Here is a 19289-nt window from a genome sequence, read left to right as displayed (position 1 = left end):
AATCCCGCGTGTGCAAAAAGACACCTGGTTCAGAGAAAATGTTTGCTGTGTTCTGAGGATTCCTCTCGTCCTCCCCCTGTAGAAGACCCCCTCAGCTCCCTCTCCCCCAAAAACCTGTTTCTGTGTGGCCTCCATTAGATCTGAGTCTTAAAATGTTTCCCCCCAAACAGTCACCAACAGGTCAATGTGTTTCCATACCCATGAAATGGTATTGTAATTGGAAAATCTTTCCCCCGCAAAAAACAATTCATCCATGACAATCCTCTTCCCCTAGAAACAGCCAACCACACAGGACTCAGTTTGTTCCACCTCTTCATTGAGTTTATACCTGTGATACGCAGTCCTAGGCACTCCTGGGTGAATTGCGGCCAAAGAGAAACCTTTGGTGTAGAGGTGCTCAACCTCTATCTTTCGGGCCAAATATGGCCTGTGAAGCCGTGACATCCAGCCCATGGGGCTCCTCATGGATTGGGAAATTTAGTGGCAGGGGAGCAGTGACAAATCATTCTGCTGCCTTTCCCCCACTGCCAAATTTTCAATTCACTGATGCTGGACCACACCTCCTCCTTTCCCAGTATGGCTGTATTGGGCTTGGGACACATCCCACTTCCCCAGTGCGCAGCCAGATCCGGCCTGCGGATGCTCTGAGCGCCGTATGTCTGCTACAAAGAGGAAAAAAGTTGGGCACCACTGCTCTGGTGCATTAGTTTAATTGGTACCATGGCTGAGAGAAGAGACATGTATTAGTCACAAGTGCAGGGATGACAGACCTGTAGTGTGCAGGGAACCAAAACCCCTGGCATAACATTTCTTCGCCAAGAGCTGCAGGGGGATAAGGTGAGGAGCCGCTTGTAGTCTCAGCATTGCTGTTTGCATTCATTTAGTCGAGTCCTATTCACTGCAGGCCCAGACCCATGTTTGCTCCTCAAAGAGCAGAAAAGGGACTCATCTGGGCAGGGGTCTCCAGATGTGCCTCCCTTTGCTTCAGTCACACAGCCTCAGAGGTTCATGGTCGTGTTCAGACAGCACCAACCCAGGGCACAGGAGAGGGTACAGCATGCCCTGGAAGCAGCCCTGGAGCAGGCAGATCTTAGCCATGCTATGGGCATCATAAAACCCAACCCTACCACACTCATAATCCAGGCAAATGCCCACCCTCCTGGGTCTGGTGTTAAGGGTCAGGCGGTCTGGGGGTGAGGAGAGGGCATAGTAACGGTCACCTGGCAGCTTCCGAAGGGCCCAGTAGCCATTTTCTGGGATCAGCTCTTCTGTCGCCTGGCGGTTGACTCTGTGGCTGGCTACCCCAACTACCCAGTTGCTTTTGTTCCCAACACTCACCTCCCAGTAGTGCCTGCCCGAGCAGAAGCCTTGGGAGCAGAGTACATACAGACAGGGCTGGAAGCGCTGGGGATCCTTGGGAATGGCCTGGGAGCGGGGTCCCAGCTTCACTGCTTTCAAGTCTTCAGAAAGATCCAGATGGGCGTGAGCTGTGTGTGGATCCAGGGTGAGGCTCTCCAGCGCAGACTGCATAGCCTGTCCCAGCATCCTCCTGCAGACAGCATACATCAGAGGAGGGCTGCAAAGGCTTGCTGGCTTGCTGAGACTCAGCTCCTCCGTGTGCTCCTTCAGCTCTGCCTTGAACCTGTCTACTTGGCTCCCTGCCGCATCTGCAAGGTGTTCGTCATACTCTCTCACCTGGCCCAGGTAATCCACTATCTCCAAAACGTCGGCTGCTCTCTCAGTGATCTTCTTCAGCCTGTTCTCCAGACCTCCAATTACCTGCTCTTCCTCTTGGCTAATCTTGGCCATCACTGACTGCTCCTCAGCGTAGAGGATGTTGTGCATCTCCTTGAACTGCCCCATGACTTCCTCTCGGAGGGACTCCAGGCTCATCTGAACAGCCTGGATCCCCTCCTTGTAGTGACAACAAAGCTTTTCTGCCTCTTGGTTAGCCTCCAAGAACTCAGAGACCACGTCTTCCACTCTCTTGCCACCACCTTGCTCCCTGGGGTCCTTCTTCGAAGCCTCCATGGAGAAGCTTCCTGCCTTCTCTCTGTCCCTTCAGCTCCTGCAATGGGAGGTTAGCAGTCCCACCTCTACATGCCACTTTTTGCCTTACAGTCTCCAGGTGCCTCTACAGCTGGATCTGCCTACACCCCAGCAGGGCTCTTCCTCCTTGATAAATAACTACTGGTATTTGTGCTGCACTGGAACCAGCCCACAGCAAAGCCGCACCCTGCCACTGGCTTCGAGACAAGTTCCAGTTTCCAAAGGCTTGGCTATGAGTTACTTTCAGTTTCCCTGAAAACGATGGGAGGGTCCTGCATTCAGTTTCTCCTGACACCAGCTAGGGGATTCCAGAGGCCAGAGTCCTCTTGTTATCTGCAGACCAAATGCAGTGTCCACAAAGGCTCTCTATTGTGCCAAAAGTTTAGGGCCCTCCCCTGGGAGGGGCTCAGATATCAGAGCAGTAGTCTGAATCAGCGGTGCCCAACCTTTCAGCCCCATGGGCTGGATGGGTGGTGCCAGGTCCATCCACAGGCTGGATCTAGTCATGGGCCTCGGTACACAGGGCCAGCGTGGAGGGGAGGGTTGCAGCCTGTCCCTGGTGGGGGCAGGGAGAAGCCTGGTCCCTATCCAGACAGCGGGGAAAGGGTGGAGATGGGAGTGGAGCAGCCCTGATTTGGACACTTGTGGTTGGGAAGGAACAGAGTAGCCTAGATCTAGATATGTGGGGGATGGGGAGCAGTCCAGCCTGATCCAGATGTGTGGGGCAGGATTGGACAGGGAGCAGCCCAGCCCAATCAGACGCCCGGGTTGCAGGCCCAGCTCTGATTCTGCTGTGTGGCAATGGCCCAGGTACAGCTGGATCCGGAGCTTCTACTGCTTCTCTGCTGCCAAATTTTCTGACCTCTGCAGCTGGATGCCATGGCTCTGCAGGCTGCTTTTGGCTTGTGGGCCAGAGGGTGAGCACTCCTGGTCTAAATCAGTGATTCTCACACATGGTGCTGGGCTACTCTGGAGTACTGCCAGATCCTTTGAAAGGTACAGGGAGATGTGAAGAGCTAAGTGAGGGATGAGGAGATAAGCAGATAAAGCAGAAGCTCAGTTTACTCCTGTGTGGCCAGCCCCTCCACAAGGAGGGAAGCACTGCATTATATAAATTAGTTTTGAAATTGGATGCCACTCAATTCACAAATGCTATGGAGGTGTGCCTCAAGTCAATTGCGGGTACCTCGAGTCCAATGACTGGTGCCTGGAGACCAAAAAGGTTGAGAACCACTGATCTAAATACACAAAGAGCTGAGCAGAGAGGAGGGCCAGTTCAGAGCCCCAGTTGCCCCTGGGGAAAAGGCGGGTGTCATGAAGGCACCTAACAATTATGGAGGACGTTTTTGGACCTTCGTCTCAGAGCTCAGGCTACTGGCTGGCCACCTGCTGGCCCTTAACAGCCTAGGTGGCAGCTGGATGGTTGCAAGACATGTCCCAGACCCTGGACCCTTCAGACCCTCCAGGTGAATACTTCTGGGGCCTGAAGGTCCCACAAGGATCCCTGTCACATCTAGTGAGGCTGGGCCCATGGTTTCTGTTGTCCCATAGCCTGGCATAGTTATTTACACCTCTGCAAAAATCATGGTTGTTCTCAGACATGCCGCCAGGGGGCAGCAGCACTCCCCTCCCAAAATGATACCATGGGATAGGTAGGCCTGACCCTCACCCCCATATCTGCTGCCTAGTGGGGTCCACCTGCCCGGCTGCACTGGTGCAGAGAGCGCTGGCAAGGAAGGGCAGGTTGGATCCTGGCAAAGGGATGGGCTGTGCTATGAGCTTCCTTGGCATTTCACCCTTGCTTCTGTCCACCAGGGTGAAACCAGCCCATCATGAGATGGGCTCCACCATGAATGGATTGTAGCCAGGGTTCAGCACTATGGGTTGACATATCTCATGCCAAAGCAAGGACTTCAGGCTTTCTCAGGCCTTGCCCCATCAAAGCAGTTGAGACTCTGCCAGGTCACCACTATTTCCTTAAAGGACTGCTGTGATGGTGGGAGGGGAGGGCTCATTCCCCCCTGGAAAGAGGGGCAGGGCAGGGATGGGGAGGATCTGACTGGAATGCAGCTGCCCTGGATATAAAAGAAAGCACCACTCAGCCCCCAGATGAGGTCTAGGGAACAGCTTGAATGGAAGCCAAGCTCCTGTTGTTAAAAGTTTATCACCAGCAGGTTGGGAAATTGGGGCACCATTAACTCTTTCCCTGCTGCAAAATGCCCTGGGAGCTCTCTGGCAGTACCTTTCAGCTGCCACTTTTAATTCCCAGGAGGCCTCTGGGTGCTGGCTGGGATGGGAGGGAACAATCAGATCACTGGATTGCTTGGAAGCCCCACTTCCCATGTGCTTGAGGCCACAGTGGCATCTTCCCCACCGCCCCAAGGGGGCCAAGAGATCGGGGAGGGAGTGGAGCCCTTTACTGCCCATGTGCCACTTCCAACCCATGGCTGGGTGCAGGTTTTCCTGCCGGTGAGGGAGACCTGAGTGCCTCCATCCTGCTTGGCTCCCTCCCTCCCTGGGCAGACAGAAATAGCTCAGAACACGGCTTGGCACTGGGTGGAGCTGACGTCACCCAGGGTCCGGGGGTAAGAGCCATTCTGTATGCCAGCATGCAGGGATCCCAGCAAGTGGCCTCCCCCTTTGCTCAGAGCACTAGGTGGGTCAGGGATGGGTGGGGAACCTGGGGGGTGACCAGGTGTGGGGGTATGTATGTGTGTTGAGGGGGGGGGTGAGGTGGCTCAGCCCTGCTCCTCACAGAGCTGGACTTGTCACTATTTGAAACATCCAGCCCTGTCATCTTACGCAAGTGTGAAATGCATGGGCTCCCAGGGCAGCTGCTACGTGTATGAGCAGGGCTGCAAGGGGTATAGGCGGCGTGGCCAGGGTGGGGAGAGGGGGCGGGGAGGGAGCTGCCCACTACACTGCCAGCTGAGTCATTTCAGAACTGGGGCTTGAAGCTGGCCGGATGGCGGCAGGGATGGCTGTAAATACTTGGGCCCCTGTAACCAGCCCTTGTTAATGGCAGAACTCACCAGTTAAAGAGGGGAAGAGGGACAGGGGAGGGGGTGCTGCTGCCAAAGCCATAACAGAGGTGGGGACCCTGGAATTTATCCCCAGAGTGGCAGCAACAGTGTGGGGGGTGCACAGCGAGGGGCTCAGTGGTGGAGGCCACTCTGAGAGGCTGGCTGTGGCAAGCATGGATCGGGGCATGCAGGAGGGCCGGAGCTTTCCCTGGAAGAAGGCCATGGGGGTAGTGTTTTGCTGCACCTGCCTACAGAAACGTGGCCCCCTGGGAAAATCACCCATGTGTCCTGAACGGAAGAGGAGCCGCAGTACAGCCTCCCGTTGCAAGGTAATGCACCCATTCCCTCACCCCAGGGGTGACATGAGAGCCCGGGGAGCTGCATGGCCTTATGCCCAGTGGAGAGGGGGACCATGCCCCATCAGCACCCAGGGCCCCTTCTTTAAGATGGTGCCCAGGCATGCTGTTGTGTGCAAGCACTCTGAGTGCACATAGGCATGGATCTGGGGGCAGGGGGAGAGGGGCTTGTGCATGTGCATGTGACTGGGTAGATACGTGTGTACCCACAGACCTACCAACCAGGGAAGGTGCAGGGAGGTGCCTGCTGAGCCACAGCCTAGGACCCACAGGTCCCCATGCCCTGACATTTGCCTGGCCTGTGCCCTTGCCCCTGAGTCCTGCACAAGCAGAAGTAGGCTGCTCATGGCACAGGTGCTTCCTATGGCACAGGTGACCCGTGTGCCGCCTCTCTGGGTGTGTGCAATGAATGGCCAAGCAGCCACCAGGGGGTGCTGGTGAGAGGGACCAGGCCTTGGTCCCAGCACATGAGAAGCTGTCATTTTTTTTTTGCACCAAAGCTCTTTTGGCTCCTGCCTCCTCTTTCCACTGCTGGGGGCTTGGGGACCACCTGCTGCCCAGCCCCCAGGGGCTCCTTTCTAAGCCAGCAGGGCTCAGGCCTGTGGGGGCCAGGCACAACCTCAACCCTTCTCCTTGCTTTCCTCCCCAGCCCTTCTCCTCAGCTCCTCCTTGCACGGCTGAGAGGGGCCTGTGCTCTGGTCTGTCCTGGGCTGCTAGCTCCGGCTGCTTCACTCAGTGGTGCATTACAGCAGTGCATGGGTCAGCCTCATTAGAAATAATTCATTAGAAAGACCAAGCTGGTTCCCATGGGAAGAACGGTTTCCGTTGGCCTTTCTCCTCTGCCCACTCAGGACAGGTTTTGGGCAGGTGTGGCTGCTCCTTCACACTGTTCCTGTGCATGTGTGCCTGCTTGTATGTGTGTGTGGATGCAAGCGGACAAGGGCAGGTGGACTGTTATGCTCAGCAGCTGTGTGTGCAGGGGGCAGAGCGGCAGAGGGGCAGGCTTGGCTGCTATGAGGTACACTGACATCGGGGTGTCCACTTCACCTTAGCCTGGCTCAGGAGGAGTTGGAGTGGGAGGGTGTGAGAAGGGAACTGCCAGTGGTTCTGCATTGGGTAGGGAGGGACTTTGCCAGAGTTCAGGCCCGGGACTTTCCTGCTTCGAGTGGACACTGCAGGGCAGCAGTTCTGCACAGGGCCAAGAGGAGCCATGACAGCAGGGCAGAGGAAAGGCCAGGCGGAGCTGAAGGCAGTGAGACTCTGGCATGGCTGTGCTCCAACTTGGCATGGCTCAAAGTGAGGGAGGGAGGGGCCCCTGGTGCCTCGCACTGCTGCTGATTTATTGATCCTGGTCAGCGTGGCTCCTAATTGGTGTGTGGGAGCCAAGATGAACAGCTGTACCCAGCACCTTAGGATTATGCAGCTGGTCAGTGGCTGGCCTGAGGCTGGCAGCCCAGGTGATCACCCCTCACTGCCAGGTGGCTGCACAGCTGTATCAGGCTGATGCTACCTACCTCCCCTATGCCTTACTCCATGGCCTCTGACCTATCCTGCACATCCCTTGAGCTACAGGAAGAGACCTTCTTCCACACCCAGGTCCCACGTGCAGCACCATCCAGGCCGCTACCACCAAGCCCCCATTCACTATGCCAGCCCCATCTCCCCAGCAGGCTGTTCCCACAGCCAGGCCCCTCTGAGTCAGTAGCATAGGAGGGCTATGGCTGGCCCACAGCCTGGGTATGAGTGAAGCCCACAGACCCTCCCACGAATGCCAGGCCAGCTTAGGGGGTTTCTGGTAAGGAGAGAAATGCTGCACTCTGCCTGGGTGGAGTTGCTGGTACATATGGGGTTGTGTTCCCCACAGGTGACACGGGGGCACGGAGAGGCTGAGAAGACAGCCTGCCTTCCAGAAGCTCCCTGCTGCCACAGGCTGCTCCCAGTCCTTGGGGAACCAGCTCCCCGTGCAGTTGGGTGGGTCATGGCAGAGGCATTTTGGGGCTGGCTGCCTTGGGCAGGCTCCTGGAAGTGCTGCCTCTGTCCAAAGGGTTCCTGGAAGCAGCTTTATGTTCTTAGAAACATAATATAAGCTGGGGCATGAGGCTGTGTGGGGAGGGAGGTGGCAGCCTCACAGAGGCCCTGGCAGCCAAGCCAAAGCTGTAATTGTACAGCTATGAAGGATTTTTATTTCCTTAAAATGCTGGGAACAGGCAGGACTGACTGTTCCTGCTTGGCTGGCAAGACTCAAGATCCCAGGGAAACCCAGGGCTCTCAGAGTCCAGGTGGGGTTAACTGTGAGGCTGGGATGGTTTCACACTGTGGGATGGTGGGGAGGAAAGGGCCCGGGGCGGAGGCATAGCTCCCATCCATCAGGGATGGCCTCCCCACTCCAGATGTTGTGGGGAGTCCTTATTACTCCTGGGTCTTATTCTCATCCTAGACACTGGATCCCTGCTTTCCTTTGGGCAAATCATAGCAGCCCTGTGTCCCTTCCTGTCTTGTGGGAATGACACCCACTCTTCCCTTTCAGCATGCGTTGCGATGCAGCTCTGCTGGGAGTTGAGGGCCATGTCCTTAGCAGAGAAGGCACCTTTGCATCTCTGCCTGGTGCAGTGGCTACAGCTGGCTTCCCTCCATGGGGACCATTCTGTATTGTCACCCCCCAGCATCAGAAGCTGAAATCCCTACCACACCCTCCTCCAGGTGAGCTTAACACATCTGTGGCAGATGTACCAAGGCCCAGACCCTCACTCTGCACTTGGATTTTGGGGACACGAGCTTACAATGCTTGCTCTGTACTAGCCTGACATCACTTGTATCTTTCAATCATCCAGAGGGGTTTGCATGTGCAACCTTAGCCAGGACCTCCTCCCCCCATGCCACAGGGTGGCATCTGCTGGTACTTTCCACCCCATCTCCCCAGCACTCTGCAGTCCTTCTTGGAGAACAGCAGCATATGAATGCTCAGGGTGAAGCTCCAGCCTGTGATCTATGCCAGGAAAACAATTCTGGAGAGGTGGAGGCTTGCCAGAAGGAGAATGTCAGTGAGTTGAACTGACCCCTTGCTGAAAATTCAATGTAGCAGAGGCTGGTCTTACTGCTCTTGTTTGCTTAGCATGGACATGTTGGGGATGGAGTTTAATCTAGTAAAAGTAGGTGACTGGGAGTGAGGAGGGTCCTATTGACTGGGTCATAATGCTTCCTCAGGGAGGCAGGATCACTGAGTGGCTAGAGCAGGCAATTAAAAGGCAGGATTCATGGATTCAGTGACCACTGATAAGAAAGTGAGAGCACAGGTCTGGCTGGCAGGACTCCTGAGTTCCTTCCCCAGCTCTGCTACTGATTCACTGCATGACCCTGCAGTGACATCACTTACCCTGCCCATGCCTCAGGTTTCCTCAGTTGTCATCACTGGCTGGTCTTAAGGCTGAATTCAGTGACTGTGAGCACCAAGGTATGGTCCCAGGTGGGTTGAGGAGGTGGTGTGCCACTCTTGAGAAAGGCACTGCCCACTTCTCCAGAGCCCTGCAGAAGCGAGAACCTATCTCAAGCCTGTGGGGTGCCCTGTTGTGCCCACACAGTGCTGCCATCTCTATTCCCTCCTGCATGCAGCCAGCAGCAGCAGCGAGCTATAGCTGGGAAATTACAGCAAAGCCACAGCCCAGATAAGGCTCCCTGCTGGGGCTGGTGGTTTGGAACAGACATGGTGATAACTGCTGGGGACAGACTAGAGGAGGCAGACAGGGGATGCAAGAAGCCACCGGCGCCATGGGCGAGGTAGGGCAGCTCCTGGGCTCTATGTCCTGGAGATCCTGGGAGGTGGGGGAGCCTTGTTCCTGTCACCCTTTATTGCTATCTCTCTTCTTGTAGAAGTGTGTGTGTGGTGGGGGAGGTGGGGATCAGGAACCCTCCCTAGAACCTGGTAGGGGAAATCCTGGTGTCAGGACTGGCCATGTAAGGGGAAAGGAGGGGAGTGTTGTGGCCAACACTCTGTGTGTGTGTGTGTGTGTGTGTGTGTGTGCATGCGTGTGCGTGTGTGTGTGTGTGTCTAAGGGTCTTGGGGACTGCGGTGCAGTGACTATGGTGAGAACACATGCCTGGATGCCACGATGGTGGGCTCTGTGTGAGCATCTGCATGGACAGCCCCAGTGGATGGTTTGATGCGTGTTGGGGTGGGGAGGGAGGGGTCCTACGTGGTTCCCACAGCACCTTTGCAGCTGGTGCCCTAGCTATTCCTGTGGCTGGCGGCAAGATGAAGGGGGAGCTGAGCCTGAGCTGCCCTGGACCCAGGGCTGGGGGAACTTGTGTTGCTGTTGTCCCTACTCAGGGGCTTCTCCCCACTGGTGGAATGGGGGTCTCCCAGCCTCCAGAGGGGAAATGGGACTAACTCCTCCCTCCTGTCACCTGCTGCAGGAGAACAGAGAGTTGGGGACCTCTGGGCGCAGACTTCGGGAGTGGATCCGTGGGAGACCTCACCGACTCACCACCCAGAACCAGGGCAAAGGTAAGAAACTCACTCACATCCCCACCTGTGTGATGCACCCTCACCAGGGAAGAGAGATCTGTGGGGATACAGCCCCCTCAGCCTCACACATGGGGAACTGAGGCACAGAAAGAGGCAGGGCTAAGCTGATGAGTTTTCATGGTGGCAGGGCTGGGGGTGGACCCCAGGGTGGGGACTCTGGGCATAAGTTCAGGCCCACCCATTTCAGTACCCAGACTGGGTGTGACAGCCCTGCCCCAGGCTCACAGGCTTCTGTCCCCATACAGACTTTATGGGGAGAGTCTGCCACCCTTGTGGCCACTGCAGGCAAGCAGTTGTGCCCACCACTGGCTCCTTCTGTGCTCAGGAGGGGGCGGCATGTGGTCCAGTGCAGAGGTACCTGGAATGGGAGCCAGAAGCTGGTACTGGGTCTGACACTGCCTCAGGGAAAATCACATCCCCTTTTTGGGCTTCAGTTTCCCCACCTGCCTCTTCCTAGCTCCTTATGGCAGGACCAGGACTGGTGTGATATCTGGCATGACAGTACCCTTTAGGGGAGATACATGGCAAGGGGTTCATGATCCATGGGCCTACTGCCCAGGGGCTGAGCTGGGGTGGGAGGAAGGGAACCCCAAGGCCTCTTACCCCTGGTGAAAGTGTGACTGACAGCAGCAGAGTGACCACCCCCAACCACCTCTGTCCTGCTATGGAGGGACCCTCTAAGGGGTCATGGGTGGGGACTGATAATTGTCTGCAAGGGGGCATGATGCTGTCAGTGGGGAGGGGGGGAGGGGCAGCTTTTGTACATGGTCCCTTGGCTCAGGTCCTCTGAGGGTCCCAAAGTGCACAACTCCCATCATTTTCATCAGATGTCAGTGGGAGTTTGGTACCTAAATCCCTTTGGAAATCTGGGCCTTGGATGCTGAGATCTGGAATGAGACTTGCCAAACTCATCACACCCAGGCTACCAGTGAGAGCCCCAGATGGGTCTGACCAGCCTGGAAGGGAACTAGCAGTGGAAGAAGCAGTCTCCACAGACCACATCCCCTCTGGCCTATACCCTGGGGCTAGGGTTAAATATAGCAGGGCTGTGTCCCCTGCCCCTCCTTAGGCCACCCAACCACAAGTGGGACATGGCTGGATCCAGCCCCTGGCTGGGGAGCTGTCTCCCTCTCCCCCACTGAAGCTGGACGCTTAGCAGAGATGGCACCAGTGGGGTTAGGAGGGGTTTATAACAACAGGAAAATGGGGCATCCCAGCAGTGACTGCTTCAGGCTGGGGGACATCCACCCCCACACAAGGACCAGTAGACCAGCTGGGTGCTTTTCCCTCTAGGGTGGGAGGTTGATAATCTTTTTGCCTGACCCAGCCCCAAGCAGGATCTCATTGGGCTTTGGGAAGAGGTTTCCCCGCATGACACCACCACCTGCAGCAGCACCTGGGGTCCACACAGGCCCTTCTCCTCTCCTTGTGGCCTTCTCCACAAGGTCCCTTCTCCTCCCCAGCCCCATCCCCTGTCCCCAGGGCTGAGCTCTCCTGGCATGTGCTGGAAGCTGCCCCTGTGGCTGGCACCTGGCCTTGTCCTTGTGACCAGATCCCAGGGCTGTGAGGAGGGGTTGCTCCACTCCCAACTGGACGCATGCTGACTGTTGCTAAGTGATTTCTCCAGAGGGTGCCAAACACCATCCAGCAGTGGTGGTCCATGCTCTGAGGGGGAGAAGGAGGGGCGAGGGCACCTGGGGCCAAAACTCACAGGGACCCACAGAGTCTTTTATGGGCCTAATAATAATATCTATCCATTGCTCCCCATACACCCCTGGCATTGATTCCAGAGTCGCTCCCAGGTTATTCCCAGGGCTCCCACCACAGCTGTGTCCCAGCTTAGTCTCCCCAACCATTTCCTGCATCCCAGAGCTGCACTGAGTCCTCTCTCAGGCTTCCTTGTCTCCAACCTGGAGCACTTTGTCCAGCTAGCTGTGTTGCACAGGGAAGGAGAGCTGATGGGAGTTGGGGGTAGAGAATCAAATCCACTCACTGTGCGGTGCCAGCAGGAAGCATTCTGATTAAACATTGCATGTTGCAAGCCTGGCTCTGATGGGGCCTGGAGGGCTTCAGGCACCCCCTGCTAGCTCCTAGATGGGGGTCTTGCACAGGGAAGTCCAGCTTCTACCACTGGGGACCCATCTGTGAAGGCACAATGGGAGTTCTATGGGGCTGGAGTGCTGCCCCTCAGCCAGCAGCCTGTGTAATTGCAACACATGGATACGGGGGAGCAGAGGCTGTTCATGGAGAGGAAAAAAGCCCAACACTCACCGCAGGCTTTGAAGCCACAGCTGCGCTGCCTCCTCCTTCCCCCTCTCCCCACATGGCTATACAAGGCCTCAGGGCTACCAAGGGGACCTCTTCCTACCCCAGCTCCCAGTCCCCAAATACCTGCGCTAAGGGAGTGCTGCTGCTACAGATACCCCTGAGACATTGCACTAGGCAGCACGCTCTGTGTTCTATCGCAGCAGAGGACTAACAGCCAGGGCTCCTGGGTTCTTCCCATCTCTAGGATGGTAATGATGTGTAGTGCGTAGAAGAAGGGTAGGTAGGCTCTAAGCCAGGACTCCTGGATTCTGTTCCCAGTTCAGGACCAGTAGCGTGACAACGTGATTATAGCATAGGTGGGGATGCAGAGCTAGGCCTCCTAGGTTCTCTTCCCATTGCCAGAGTGGTAATGAGGTACAATGGTTAGAGGAGCAGTGGGCAAGCTGTGAGCCAGAACTCCTGGCTTCTGTCTCCAGCTCCATTCATGACTTGCTGTGTGATCTCAGGCCACTTCCTTCCACCCCAGTTGTCCCACCTGAAAAATGAGGCACCCCAGTCCTTACACCCCCAGGGAGTGCAGGTGGCAAATGCTTGCACAGCTCTTTGGGGTCATGTGATGTGGGGACTCAGCACTACTGGGACTGCTGGAATCAGAGCTGGGGAATCTGCAACCTCCTCCCCTCTCCTCCCTACTAGGGGTCCAGCATCTGTGACGAGTGATGGTACCAGCAGCTCTACCCACTGTGCTGAGCCCATGACACACAGCAGACAGTCCCTGCCCCACACAGTTCACAGCCTCAGTAGAACAGCTGGGGAGACTGAGGCACACGGCTTGTTAGTGACATGCCTGGTGGCTTGTGTCCTCAGAGAAGGGGCAGATGCTGGGATATGGCTGCTGCCCCTGCTGGTGCTGGGAGGTTCTGGATGCCCTGGGCCTTCTGAGGCATTTCTCAGCAGCAGTCTGAGCCATTCTTGGCCAGGACAAGAGCAGGGTTGTGGTACAGGCCCAGAGCTGGAAGCCAGGACTCTTGGGTTCTGTTCCTAGCTCTGACTTCATGTAGGTTACAATGTGGCAGAGTCTGAGGGGACTCTGGGTTTAATTTCTGATCCAGCTAAAGCTTGTCTGTCTGATTTCTGCCAAGGGGCCCAGCCTGGCAGTTAGGACCCTTGGGGTCTAATTCCTAGGGCTATGTGCCTGGTTTCTTACTCTGTAAAAGAGCAGTGGCATCTGTTCCCTTTCCCACTGTGGGGCTGAGTGAATGCTTGTGAGGGACATCAAGAGCCTGCCTAAATGGCTAGTGGTTACCCTTTTGGAGGCTCTGGTGTCCTCTCCATCAGGGAGATGTAATATTGTGATTGTCAGTAGAGGGTATTGGATGCCCTCAGTCAACATGGCCCTCAGGCCCCTTCTGCACCAGACCCACAGCACAGTGATGGCTTTTCTCACTGAGCTACCCACATAGAGGCTGCTCCTGCCTTAAGGCATGGACCCCTCTCTTCACTCCTTAACTCCAGGACAAGGGCCCAGGTGCATCCTGGGAAACTCCCCCTCCTCTCAAGCCATTAAGCAGAACAGGCAAAGTGGTGCCAGGCTGAGTGAAGCAGTGCCTGAGCCAGGCTGGTGCAGGGGGGCGGAGTGTGGGTCAGGTTCCTGGTGGCTAGACCCCGCTAAGGGCAGTGGATTGGAGGGACGATTCATGGAGCATTTAGTTTGGGGATGTGGGCTGGTCACTGAGCTCTGATTGTCCATTCAGAGATCCCAGGTCCTAGGCGGTAAAGGGGCGTGGCTGTATCTCAGCCACAGCCTGGGGGGTCCAGGCAAGAGCTGACCCTAGTGCCCTGGGTGCTGCACAGAAACCCAGCAAGTGATAGTCTCTGCCCCCAAAGAGTTCCCAGTCCACATGGGGTGGAAAGGGAAACTGAGGCACGGAGCAAGAAAATTGACCTGCCCAGGCCTAGATTTTGGGGGTAAGGCTCGAGTGGGATGGGGAGCTTGGGAGAGCCCAGAGTGCTGAGACGGGGTGAAGCACTGAGCAGTGGAAACTCAGAGGCTGTTAGGGGCACCTGGGGATCCATGTCCAGCTTTGCCCTTTCCTGAACTGTCTCCTGCCCACACAGGGGGCCATGGGGCAGTGAACACGCAGGAACCATTTGAGAGCCAAGCTTTTCACTCTGGAACCACCTTACCCATTGCAATGGCTCCTCAGTTGTGCAGCTGGGGGGCAATGCTTGCATCTTGAATTTTGAACATTAACCCCTGTGGGTTGCACAAGGTTCTGGTAGAAAATGCTGCTCCAGCACTTCATTGTGATTTATGACTCAGCTGCCACTGCTGACTGGACCCATGGGCTCTGGCAAAATCATCCCTGGAGCTGCAGCTTTGATCAGAGGCAATGGCCTTCAGGAGGCTCTGCTGCAACAGCAATGACCCATGGGTGCAAACAGACATGAGCACCATGGGTATCAGTCTGAGACTGCACATGGTGCATTTTTCTCTATTGTCTGCCCTCACCTGGACGCCTGGTCACTGCCCCCTGATGAATGAGAATTGCTTGAGGCCCCTGCATTGTTTGTTTCCCAGATATCTGTCCTGGCAGCAGAGGTCCATGGCCAGGTATTGGGGCATCAGCTTGGCTCAGCAGAGGGGCACCGTCAGCCTGCTCTGTCACAGCTGGAGAGATCAGCCCAGAGGGATCAAGCCTGTCGGGGTGAGTCAGAGCCACATCCAGCCCATGGCCGGCAAGCAGTGTGGTCAGTGGCACTGGGGCCAAAGAGATGGTGCCACTTGGAGCTGGCAATGGGAGCACAGGCACCTGCAGTGAAGGGCATATTATACAGAGATGGTGACCCACAAAAGCCCAGCCTCCCTGCTCCCCCATCTGTGCCCAAACCTGCCTTCTTCCATGTGTGCCCAGCTAGCACCTGACATGGCATGGTGGCACTGTCCAGGGGTCTCTTCCAGGACCTGGCTGTCTCTCTTCCCCACTCCCCCCACCCCCCGACAGGGTAATGAACACCCTGCAGGTCACTCAAAGCAAGCAGAGCTGCCCTACCCCTTGTGGCTGGGCCAGGCCACGGGGGCTGCCCATGTTCTGCACACCGCCACAGCAAGGCCAGAGTGGTACACGTTGGATGTACATTGCTTTTGGCCAGGGCCCAGGCTGTGACGGGATGCTGTGCGTGCACATTATGAAATCCATAACAAGAATGCTGAGTAATGCAGGTGCCAGCCTGTCTATGTATGGTGCCCCCCCCCCCCCAACCCACACAGGCTCAAAGGGGCCAGGGAGGGGATAGAGATCAGGCCAGGAGAATAGGGTGCTCAAGACAGTGGGAGAGCTCAGAGCTGGGGTCACAGGGGCCTGGCAGTTGGACTTGAGGGGCATAAAAGTGAACTCAGGTTGGGATGGCAGGGGTCTACAGGTCAGGAGTGAGGCAGGTGGGAAGGAAAGCCAGGACTGGGGTGACAGGGGCTGTGAGTCGGGTTGAGGGAATCTTACTCAGCATCTCCCCCCTCCCATGCTACAAGTGACCTTCTGTGAAGCTCAAAGCCCCTGTGACCTCCCTCACTGCCTCTTCCCCCAGCACCTCATCGTTTCCAGACAACTCCAGGAGTCCAGGAATTGGAACTGCTCCCAGGAGTCCAGCTGCCTTCCCAGGGTGGGCTGGCATAGGTGTATAAAGGCCCAAGGGTAATGTGTGCCCATTGCTCTTTGGTAGAGTCAACGTAGGAATAGACTGACCTGACAATGGGCTGAGGGTATCAAGAACACAGATGGATCCCACCAAAAGAAAGCTGCCTCTGTTCTTTGTGGTGAGACAGGTGGGGTTAGGTCATAGTGTAGCTAGTTTTCCCTCCACAGAGCTGAGGTGCTTCATAAAGCCAAGGAAAGACTCAGGTGTGGGTCAAAGCCCCTGGGTTTTGTGGCTTAGCCAGGGGAGCTCAGAAAGTCACACTGCAGGACAAAGAGGTTCCTTGACTGCCTGCAGGGCAAGGAGGGGAAGGAAACCACCTGGGCCAGGTAAGGCCCAGAGGGGAATGCAACCTGGTAGTGTCTGGCAGATGCCAGGGAACATTCCTATCGGGGCTGGGCATGGCATTGGTTGTGTGTGTTGTGACAACCTTGCATGACCCAGGTGTGGTGTGCAGGGTCATCTCACCCATGGAGACCTTGGGGCCTGACTGTCTGTGTGTTGGGAGGAATCTGTTTTTATGTTGCTCAATCCTGGGCCAGGACCTGCTTTGAGCTGGATCCGGGATCAGATCGGGGCCTGTTTCCTGGCTGGCAAGATTTCAGGAGCCCAGCAAACACACGAGCCTCAGGAGGGAACTGTTACAGCCGATGGGAGATGTGCCCAGAGACCTGTGGGGTAGTCTCCAGGGGGCACCATTGCCCAAATCCTGATGCGCCATTCTCACCAGGACTCAGGGAAGCCTGGAGTCTCCAAAAATTGTGGCCAAGCTCCCAGGCACCAGAGCCCCAGTCCCTACTGCAGCACAGGCCCTCCAGGGTGACCCCTGGTGGTGATTGTGTGTATTGCAGGCTGTGCCAGCCCTGCTGGGGGCTCCAGCCCCTCAGAGACAGCCACTCCCTGGGCTGCATGGCACTGGAACAGCTCTGCCAGAGCCATCTTGCATGAGGCCTCATGCCCCACACGGGGGATCTGGAATTAGAAGGAGGAGGGGGAAGGGCATGTGGATCTGGGACCTCTCCTATCCTCCCACAAGCTACCAGCAGTCATCTCTGTGGCAGGGAATCCCTGGCATTGTAACTGATATTGGCCATCCCCTGGGTGCAGGGGTGAATGCAGCTTTGTTCCCATGGACCCAGCTAAGGTGCTGGGCCAGGTAAGGCACCAAACAGAACCCAGCTGGGAGAGGATTTGGGGTAGGGGGAGGGGGGATACTGAGAAGACCCCAGTCCAAGGGTCCTTTCCTGGTTTTTCAAAGACCCAGATATACCCACCCTGCCTCACAACACCAAGAAGGCCCCCACCCCAATCCTGGCTGCCTCCCCGCATGCTACTGAGTGGCCCTTTCTCTCCCTAGGTGGCCCTTGGGCCCTGTCTAAGCCTTTTAGGAGGCATTCTCTAGACTGTCCCCCAACTGGGGCAACAGGGAGGGCCCCCAGCCAACATCATCCAGAAACAGGCCTTGCCCAGGGCAGTGGCAGTCCCAGGCTCTTTCCCAAGTCCCAGGGGCTGAGTAGACCCATGACCCAGCCCTATAGCTGCTTCCCACACCCAAGACATCCCATAAGGAGTCTCCACAAAGTACCAACACTGGCCAATGCACACAACATCCCCATAAGTGTGTCAGACCCACTGGGGGCACCCCCTTGCCCTCTTGGAATCTGCTGGTGCCAGGAGATGGGGCTGGGCACAGGGCAGGCAAGGGTTATCAGGAAAGCAGCTCAGTGAAGTTCACCAAGTTAATAGCAAAGCGGGCAGCCTGATCCGGGCCCCATCCCAGCACCTGTTGTGGGGCCTTGTGTTGTTGCTCACACTGGCCGGTTGGTGATGTCAAGCAGGGGGCGTGGGCTGCCAGCAGCAGGGGAGGCAGGTAGATAAAGGATTACAGTGAAACAGGAATCCCCAGTTTTGCCGTCAAGCCAGCAGGTCTGTGCGTCTCTGCCTATCATTGGGGCCAGGTAGGAGGCTGTTTTGATCCCCCTCTTCCTGATTCTCAAATACCCACTGGGTGTAGCTCGCACTGTGGACGTGTGTGTGTGTGTGTGTGTGTGTGTGTGTGTGTGTGTGCGTGTGTGTGAGAGAAGAGGAGCAACTCACCTGTGGTAGGCAGGGACTGGAGTAGTTTTCCGCTGGGAGCAGCCTCCTGGTTTCTTTCTCCTTCCGTATCCTTTCTCTTTCGTTCTAGCGTTTCTTTGTCCTCCACTTTCTCTGTTTCTTCCTCTCTCCAGTACTCTTAGTTCTTCCTGTCCTTCCTCGTCTCATCCTCTAGCTCTTCCTTCTCCATAGCCCCATCTGCCCCTTTCCCTGGCCATGCCCCCAAAATGGCCCCTTTGCTCCCTCTCTTCTTGTTCTCTGTTCCCTACCGCCCGCTCACCCCAGCCAAGTGAATGAGGTTACTGGGGGAAAGAACTGTGAAGCCTGAGGCGGGCAGGCTAGGGAGGGACCCAGGTCTGTGCAGGGACAACACTGCCTTATTCCTAGTGTGTCTGCAGAGGTGGGGGATGGAGGGGAGCCAGGGAGGTATGTGCCGGAGGGAAGGATTCCAGACAGGTACCTGTGGCTCTCCAGGGCTTCCGGGTGCTAGCAGGCACCAAGCAGAAGCTAGGAAAGCCAGAGCAGTCTCTGTGGCACCATCACTGGGGACAGAAACTTGTCTCTGGGTGGTGGGGTAGATCCTGAGTTTCTGGAGTGAATCCTGAGTCTGGCTCCAGAATAGTGGCCCTGCTTGTTAGTTTTGGGGCAAAGACAGAAGTTTAGCACCCAGGCGTCTCCCTCTCTCTGCACCAACCCTGCCATGGTGATCAGTTTTCTCCATCTCTCCAGATGTGGGGTGTGACTTGGGGAGCCTGGCATCTCTCCCCATCTCCGGGGATTTTCCCCAGGAAGCTGTAAGGTGCCCACTGGAGCTGGTGATGGACAGGACAGGTTAGGGGCACCCTGTTGAATGGAGGTACTTGGTAGTGAGTAATCTGCTGCTGGGATGTGCTGACCTGATGCTGTGGTGATGGGCAGGGCTGGTAATGGGTGGGAATAGCAGTGGTTGGAAGATGAATACAAGAGCCTGCCAAGAGCACTGGTATGAAATAACACAGCAGCAAGGGAGCCCCCGCTTTTAGTCCTCTCTCTCCAAAAGCACACTAGGCTGGATCTGCTCAGAGTCAGTGGGGGCCCTGTGGAGGCCTGCTCGGATATAGCCACTCAGGACTGGGTGCTGTATGTGGGCCAGCTGCCCAGGGACCCTGTGGGGAGGAGACAGGCCACTGGGGCTCAGACCTGTCTCAATCCTTGTCCCTGGGTTTTAAGGGAACCAACAAACATCATGTCCTGAGTGGGGCTGGGCATGGAGAAGGCTCCATGCTCTCTCACCAGCCTTGGGGC

The 19289-nt window shown here is 56.4% G+C and overlaps 2 protein-coding genes across 8 annotated transcripts in view; one reads left to right on the top strand and one right to left on the bottom strand.

The window, feature by feature from the left end:
- Positions 1 to 984: 984 nt before the first annotated feature.
- Positions 985 to 2031, bottom strand: LOC149866955 (zinc-binding protein A33-like). The gene has a single exon (XM_090041669.1). The coding sequence runs from the start codon at positions 2029 to 2031 to the stop codon at positions 985 to 987; it is 1047 nt and encodes a 348-aa protein (XP_089897795.1).
- Positions 2032 to 4996: 2965 nt separating this feature from the next.
- The window catches only part of GRB7 (growth factor receptor bound protein 7), a 53160-nt gene continuing 38867 nt past the window's right edge, over positions 4997 to 19289 (top strand). The window contains exons 1-4 of one of the 7 annotated variants that reach the window (XM_090044503.1): positions 5274 to 5401; positions 7956 to 8128; positions 9839 to 9929; positions 14800 to 14926. In XM_090044503.1, coding sequence (XP_089900629.1) covers positions 8061 to 8128; positions 9839 to 9929; positions 14800 to 14926 — 286 coding nt within the window. In that variant the 5' untranslated portion in view covers positions 5274 to 5401; positions 7956 to 8060. Of the gene's footprint in view, positions 5402 to 7955; positions 8129 to 8853; positions 9203 to 9838; positions 9930 to 14799; positions 14927 to 17419; positions 17870 to 19289 lie in introns of those variants that run through there. The other 6 variants (XM_090044505.1, XM_090044502.1, XM_090044501.1 and 3 more) reach the window with 6 other exon arrangements.

Source organism: Crocodylus siamensis, chromosome 4, assembly GCF_052110815.1.
Source record: "Crocodylus siamensis isolate JL-2025a chromosome 4, ASM5211081v1, whole genome shotgun sequence".
NCBI lineage: Eukaryota > Metazoa > Chordata > Crocodylia > Crocodylidae > Crocodylus > Crocodylus siamensis.
Note: the sequence above shows the minus strand (reverse complement) of the source record. Positions and strands in the feature narration are given on the sequence as shown.